Consider the following 8,368-nt stretch of genomic DNA (forward strand, 5'->3'; position numbering starts at 1 on the left):
CCGCTGTTTTAATTAAATCTCCTCACGCCAAAAGGAATTCCGAAAGTTCAAGTATGTTTGTCGCCTGCGCCTAGAAACGAAAGTTACGGCAACGGTGCTAACCATGAGCGATGGAAAGCCTGCTCATGGTTAGCACCGTTGCCGGAGCTTTGCTAAAAAAAGCTGAAACTAGAAGGAAAAAGGAGTGAAAAAATGGTGGCGGAACCTACCCAGAAACTAAAGCCAGTGATTATCTCATATCAGCATAAAGTGGCGCATAATCTCAAGAGCGTGGCTAAAAATTACAATGTGCCAGTAGCTTTTTCTGCCACCACACAAACACCTTCCTTCCTCGGACGCTATAGACTGGAGAAAAATACAAACACATTCCCTAATCTTCGAATTTTAAATAAGATAAGCCCAACAAAATACACGAGTTACTGTCCTTGGTGCGCTGCAAGCCCCACACTCTTTCACATCTCTTGGGAATGCCAGGACAAACCTGACCCAACGTTAATAGTGCCATGCCCGACACACGAGCAGTGGGAGGCGGCCCTGACCAGCGACAACCTGGACCAGCAAGCCTGGATTATCCAGCTAGCCCGCAAGTCAGCTGCTGCCAGCGGAGCCCTGGACTAGGGGCACCGACCACCCAGCTCCTGCGAATATTTACTGATTATATGCTCATTAAAAGTTTTCTCTCTCTCTCTGCCCCGCGAAATCTTTCTTCCCTGTGTAGGCTGCTTTCAACCGAGAATGACTACTATGTTGATTGCTCTATTAATCATATATGAATCGGTTTGTGAAGTGCGAAAAAGAGGTAGTGTATATTATTCCTTTGAAATGTGGGAGGCTTACGTTGGACAATCAAGCCGGTGTATGAACGAGCGGCTACGGAAGCATAAATTGTCCTTACGAACTGGCACTGGGTCTCAGCTACCGACGCACATTAACGAATGTGGGAAAGAGAAATTGCTAAAGTGCGATGCTTGTCTCCAAGGAACTAGTTTTTTGTGCAGAAGCTCTGATACGCTTGCGCGGGAACTGGTTGAAACTTATCGAATCAAGACGTGTGGGAGTGACTGTGTCATTATGCCATCCGTGGCAATTTAAAATAAAGAGACTGCACTTCGTGACATGTAGGAAGGCGAGATAAGTTACCTGTGTCCTGATATGATTTCGTGCCCGTGCACGCGCTATTGATTTGATCATGTGCTCATCTTTCAGTATTTAAACCATCCTCATTATTGCGAATAAATCAGTTGCAAGTGGCACCCTGTCCTGTCTTTCTTGGCTGCCTTGTCGTCTCTGTTGTGCTTATACAGTTTACGTGCTATGCAAAGCTCGAGAGTGAACTGAGTGCGTTGCAGTTCGACAGGCGGGGTGATAAATTACGTTGGTGCGAGGTTCCGCACTCACATCTCACAAAAACATCCTTCGTTCGAATCAAATACACTCCGACGGGATATTTCATTGAACTCGGCAGAGGCTTCATACAAGATTCGCGGTTGCTTCTGAGCGTGCTCAGGGCTTTCGCACCAAGAGACGTAGACGTTTCAAGAATAAAGATACAAGATAGACATAAAATGGCGTTTTAATGCTTTCACGCATGAAATACATAGGCTCTAGCAGCAATCCTTGGTGTATTATCACAGGTAGAGTTTCATGACTCCGTCACCAACTCGTCGAGTACGACTTATGCTCCTAGGCGGAAAATGCAATCCTTTCAATTACATATTCACGGACGGCACGCTAACACATATGAAACACATATGGCTAGATCCAGCAAGGCACCTTGTCCGAAGTACCGTTGCTTTGTACATGATCTGTGATAACATCAATCAGAACTCAAGAATGCTGTATCACGTAGCATGCCGACCTGAAAAAAAATTAAATGCTATCTACATCAATTGCCCGTACTCCGGGCTCAGGTTACGGGTGCAAATAAAGGGCATAAAGCTTTGAAATTGTGCTTAATGCCTACCAAAGGGTTTATTTTTGCCATTTGTTCCCCCGAAATTATATCTTGTAGTCAGGACTAGAGTATTGAGAAGGCTCCAAAAAGTTTTATTACAGGGTAGTGGGTTGAAAATGGCGAAAAAAATAAAGATATGCACCTAAATTTGCGCACGTGATGACACATTAACAACAAAAACCAATATTCGTAGTTACTTTTACTCAGCTGACAGACATGCAGGTAATACAAGTAAGCACACAAATCCATTGCATTTTCGATAAACGCCCCGCTAGTGAAGATTATGGGAGTGAATTATGGGCTTCTACGCAAAGGTGCATTATGGCACTCGATAATCACTCCTCTATCAAAATGTCAAAGTGCAGGTCGTCGCACACTAGGTAATTCTTCAACTTGCCTTCAAATTCATTGATATAGAACATCCGACGGCACCCAGAAGCAGAGACTAAACCAGCGCCCTTCTCTTCCGGCAAAGTGTATTGTGATTGCCCAAGCCTCATCGTCACCGTCATGGCTTTCGTAAGACTGTGGACTTCACACGAGTTGCTTGACATGAACCACAGTTCGAGACGATCCCAGTTCGAGCCCACAAATCCGACGCGAACTAAGAAACACACCTGTAGCTGAAAGCATGATTTGACAGCAGCGGATACAGTGGAGCCATTACATTCGTATAGGAGTCGCCCAACGCGATGCACCGTCAAAAGAAAATGCAGTCGTTTTTTCCCCGTCCTATTTAACAGGTTTAGTTTGAGACTTCTTTTCAGCTGCTGCATTGTGACTGAAGGGTACGCTAACAGCCCCAGCTGCAGGCGTGCGCGCTCAAGTAGGTCTTCTAAGTAGCCAACCATTGCGCTTACGGTCCCTTCAAGGTTCTGAGCATTTTGTGTGATTTCCTGGCTCTGCTGCACTGCGGCCTCATTCGACCCTAACTCTGCAACAGCTGATTTGCTATTGATTCCGCAGTATTCCTGCTGGGCTGAAGTGCTTCCGCGCTGCTGTGCTTCATCCAAGATGGCCGAAGATTTGCCGACAGCCTGCGAAACCTCAGCGTTAAGCGTCTCCAAAATGGCCGCTAAAACGGTGCCGACTTCCTTGAGCCTCACTTCGTGCGCTCGGGTCTGTTCCAAGAGGTCGTTCACCTTAGTCTGAAGGGAAGGGATAATCACCTCTTGAGCCCCAAGTCCGGTCAAGGGTTCTTCGAATGGCGGCGTTATTTGGCGCAGCTTGGCAGACACATCGCGACGGTTCACAGAGCTCCCGTGCCGAGGATGTTGGTCGGATGTCTCCAGATGATTTGTATGGCTGCATCCAGTCAACCAGTGGGTAGGGAGTTCTCCATTCAAGACGCTGGTGCCGCACCGTAGACAGGTGACTTCATGGAAACTGCATTCTTCTTCAAAATGCTGCAATACATCTTGCAGGGCGCCTACAAAGCTGCATCCATTCTTTTCATTCCAGCAGTGTGCCTTGAAATAAAGATATCAATAATAACAATACCGTTAGTTTACATCTACTCGATGAACGGAGGATGGGAAATAAACATGGGAAGTTAGTTTTACTACGTCCCCTATAATCTCAACGTATCGTTTGCAAAAGCATGCAGCACAGCCGATGGTGCAAGCCGTTTTCAAGAAGCTCAAGACAAATGGAAATAAAAGCGAAACCTGAATAAATGGCATATGTAGGTTTACTCAAAGGCAGGTTTAAAGGATGCAGTCATCATGGTACACGCATAAAGACCGAACAAGGTTTTTTGAATTCAGGAATAAGAAAAAGTGTTGCATAACACTACTCAAATTTTAGACGAAGTCGCAAACTAGAAACAAACCAAGTTAAATTAAACATATGGCCTAGGAGAAAAAAAAGATACATAACTTTACCGTAATAAAACACATGCCTAAACTAGATATAGATATCTTGTTAAGGCAGATATTGTAGGTCATACAGTAATTAAAACAAGTAAGTTTGCTGCAGCTGGCCTCACAAAGTACTTAGCATAGCCACAATTAGTCCGTAAAAGAAACAGCTTACAAATTTTCATTTTTCTGCATGTCATACGCAGCCGTCTTTTCACTTATACAGGCGAGTTGAGATAAGAAACTTGTATTTTTTCTAATTACTGTACTTATACATACTTATACATATATACTTATGCAGTACTTATACATATTACGCGAGGTGACAATGTCATATTTGCAGAAATTCGGGGCAGAAGATTCCCATTGGTAATGCACCTCACTGTATTATTTTTTTTTTTTTCAAAGATGTACACATTGTTCTTTTAATTCGTGCATTTAGTATTGCCCACACCAAACCACAGTAGTTAAATTACACAAAAAAAAAAAGCGAAAGGTTTAACAATTGCAAAGGTTATCACTTGACACTTGTTCTTTTAGGTACAAAACATGTTTTGCCGTGCGCTGCATGTCATTAAATCTGCAGTTCATGCCTACCCTATCATGCGCTCTCCAATTTTTATTTGCTCACTCACGTGACGCAGACCGGCTAAAAGGCATAATCACGGCAAATCTCTAGAGAATCGAATCTTTTCGCTACATGAGCCTTAGTTCTTGAGCAAGTTCGAGGACCTCACTGTCCTCTATGAAATAGCGTAACTTCAGGCTCCAGTAAGCGTCACCTTTTAGGCCGGTATAGAGGACTGCCACTTTTATTTAGCTCTATAGGACGAGCACAATTGAGCACTCAAGAACTCGTCGTTCCAAGGAGTAGAATGTGGCGCACTTATGAACCAAACGCAGTGCTTTAATGCTCTTGGCACATTGAATAAGGAAAGAAAGTTTTAGTTGAATAAAAAAAATCCTTACTAGAAACCCTTAAAGGGAGGAACAAAAGCACCTATACGAGTGTCTTGTGAAACCACGGACGACACGCACAGGACGCCAATGCGCGCGAAGCCAAAAGGAAGTCCTGCGCTACGTGATTGGACAGCTCGGTATAAAAGCTGGTAGCAAAAATTACTAGCGTGCACTTAAGTAGGTATACATGCAGAAATCCGAAACGCCTGCGAGTTCCGTGCCTAGTTTCGTTAACATTTCTGCATTTCGCTGCTCAATAGCGTTGCTTATTTGGCGTTCCAATCGCTCAAACTTGGGAGTCATTTTTGAAAGGCCCGAACACTAAATTGTTGGAGTGTCCAACTCAAATTTAGAAGTCGCCATTGAGTTGACCGTGTTAAAATTAGGTTACACACTAATTTTGCTCACAGCGGGGGGAAGTCAAACTTCGTGGGTCCAGCGGACCAAAGATTGGCTACGGCCCACTTAAATTTGGAAGCAAGCTCTGAGAAGGCCATACTGAAGTTAAGTCAGACAGCAATTTTGGTCAAATTTCAAGAGGCCGAATTTCGGAAACTCAGGTGGCAAAATTGTAGGTATGGCCCATCTCGATTCGGAGGTCAGCACTGAACTGGCCATGCTCGAATTACGTTAGCCCACATTTTCGCCACTTGCCACGAGGTCAAATTTTGTGGGTAACCCATTGAAATTTGGAGGATACCAGCGAGTTTGCGATAGTCTAATTAGATTGGATATGAAATTTGGCACTGTTACACCAATTATCCACGCAGTATGAATTATTGACAGTTCCTGCGGAACATACCATGAAAACATGTTTACAAATGGTAGCACCAGTCGCACGAACAGTCGGCATTCGATCACTCGTCTCCGTACAGCAATAACGTGTACGTTAGGTTCACTAACACCGGCGATAATAGCGATCAAAAGATATGCTCCTCTTGCTGACATCAGCCCCCGCACTCCGGCAAGAAAAAAATAATAAAACTGGTCGCGACGGCGCAGCACCAGCCGCCTCAGATCGGAGCGCTCGATGACAGGACGCACTCAGAAGGCCCACTTGACGTCAACAGGAGACGGGCTGCCACGAACGCGTGGTGAGGTGTCGCCAGGAGCCTATTTAATAATTATTTATTTGTAAATGGCAGCGTTCGCCACAAGTCCTAAATTTCAGTCAAATAGTCACAAAGGCCATCGTTAGGATATGATGGATCAGGCCATTACCATAAATATCGTTTCAGGGCCCCATTGACCTGTAGGCCTAATTAGTTTGCCCCATAACAAAGCTGCCTTAATGGCCATTTTTGTCGATTCTACAACAGCAAAGCAAGCGGCAATGCTTCACAAACTGAACATCACAAAGAAACTTAAAACGCATTAATGACCAAAAATTATCAAGTAGTGATAAGTCCAGATTCGAAGTTGTTATCGCTTTTGCATTTCTTATCACACACATTTTTTTTTTTTGTACATCGACGACGTTGCACAGCAAGTAGGAGGGAGCCTTGAGTTGCACATAAATCTAAACGCAGCCGGGATCCAACTTTGGTCCTTAGAAGAGGAACTAGCCCGTCACTGCGGCGAGCGCTTGGCACAAGATTACAAAGATGTATCGGCAGAAAGCAGTTAACACTATAGCCGAAGTTGCTTGGTGACGTTCAACTCCATAGACAAAGCCAATACTCGAGCATCAGCGACAGTTACGTGAAGACGCGAATTTCCAATCTCGCTGCCGAGATAGCATTCGTCAAGCGCGAAAGGGTCCATACAAGCGATGTATCCCCGCCGAAATGAAACAGCCGCGACAAGGTCACGAAGTACGGGTCCGCGAAAGCGCTTTTGCAGCAAGTAGCAAGGGGAAAATAACCACGATGGTCGCACTGAGCCGTTTGACCCTCGTTTCAAGAATAAACTGTAGCGCTATGATCGTCTAGTGTGATGAAATTAGTGGCAGGTTACGTAAACGCCTGGTAACTTACTCTCTTCAATAAGATAGTCCATTTGCGGCGTCTCGAGATTTATAATGGCCGCCTGAGGTTACGTGTGCAGAGGACAACATATATTACGTAACACAGAGCAAATGCTGCAAATGCTCCCCACAAGCCGGTGCCTTTTACTGAAAACTACAACTTCCCTGTTTAATCATTGACAAAATTATTTGTCTGCCCGTAGGGAAAAGTACTATCGCGCTCAGTACGAGCTACAACACGCGAGCTCGTGTCCGAGCGCTCTGCAAGGTTGTACAGTAGCGCCGATTTCTACGCGTTTTCGGGTTATCTGGAAAGGGTGTGACTGTTCCAGCATGCGCGCTAGAACCCCTCGGTACGTCACTGTACAACCTTGCAGAGCGCTCGGACATACGCTCGCGCGGTGTAGCTCACACTGAGCACGATTATACAAAACCAACACGCACCTGCAAGTCCCCCGCTTTTCGAGCAGATATGTAGACCCTCTGGCACTCGTGTTCTTCGAAATCTTCCCCGTCGAAAGCGCAGACGCCTCGGCCATCTTTCAAGATGTTTCCATGACACGGCTCGCACAAGGGATGCTGACATGGCAAGAGAACCGCTCTTCTAGGAAGCACACCGCACATCTTGCATGTTATGTAGTGCGTCACGTCCTCGGCGAACCGCGTCGCTCGCCAGTTGAGGCCGCTGGCAAAGCCTCGCATTCGGTAGAGAGACCCTCCTTCCGCTCCCGCCATTGCACGTAAAATTCCCAGCACGCACCACCGGTCCACCGCGCAACAGTACCGCAAGCCCTTCGATGATCCGGCGAGCACTGATCAATCTTCCGGACTGGCAGCACTTAACATAGGTTGTTCACTCTCATCGCGAGTCCGGCGTCTACTTGACGCTATAGGTGGATGCTTTTTTTTTTTTTTTTTTTTTCATAGAACGCTTGGCAGGCGGTCGAGACATCAGGCGCATGTTCAGATTTCGCGGGGCATCTCGGCGCTGCTACCGCATCACGTTACAGCACCGCCTGCCTACTATCCTTTCCTCGACGCAGCAGGCATAACTGGCGCGCTCGCTCGCTCTCGATAGTGGTCGGTATCACGGCTCCAGCAGCGCCTCCTCCTTTCCATCCGCTCGCTTCGTCACATCATGAAACGGAATGCTCACGCATGGCTCAGGTGGCTCTGGCGCAGCTCTAGTCGAGCTAATGAAAAAACGAATTCTTTTTGCACAATCCCTGCAAGCCCGTCGCTTACCGGTAGGCTGTTTGCAGTACGTTTTGCACCAAGCGAGCTATTGCACTAATTTATTTATTCACCTAGAGGCGGCCCCGGCAATACATTATGCTCAGGCCGCGCCAACAGTGTAACCACCCACTGCAGGCACATCGTGCTACAGTGTAGCTCATATATTGTCTGATATTTGACTCGGGCGTCGAATAATTAGTGTGGAGACGATCGGGCATATTTACGGTTTATCAGCTGGAGTTTGCGAATATTATGAATTTTCGAATACAAAATGAAATATCCTCTGAATGAATGAATGAATGAATGAATGAATGAATGAATGAATGAATGAATGAATGAATGCCTAGCCGCGCAAGGTAGCATTGGCGAGCAGAACGCGCAAAAAAAGCCTAC

The 8,368-nt window shown here is 45.9% G+C and overlaps 1 protein-coding gene across 1 annotated transcript; it reads right to left on the reverse strand.

The window, feature by feature from the left end:
* Window positions 1–1,562: 1,562 nt before the first annotated feature.
* LOC146207962 (uncharacterized) lies at window positions 1,563–7,807 on the reverse strand. The gene is made up of 2 exons (XM_084591675.1): window positions 7,184–7,807; window positions 1,563–3,423 (listed from the first exon to the last, which is right to left on the reverse strand). Exons 1-2 carry the CDS (start codon window positions 7,472–7,474, stop codon window positions 2,290–2,292), a joined length of 1,425 nt encoding a protein of 474 aa, XP_084447801.1. The 5' UTR covers window positions 7,475–7,807; the 3' UTR covers window positions 1,563–2,289.
* Between the last annotated feature and the right edge of the window lie 561 nt (window positions 7,808–8,368).

The sequence above is a fragment of the Amblyomma maculatum genome, chromosome 1 (assembly GCF_055883805.1).
Source record: "Amblyomma maculatum isolate TAMU_Amacu chromosome 1, ASM5588380v1, whole genome shotgun sequence".
Taxonomy (NCBI): domain Eukaryota; kingdom Metazoa; phylum Arthropoda; class Arachnida; order Ixodida; family Ixodidae; genus Amblyomma; species Amblyomma maculatum.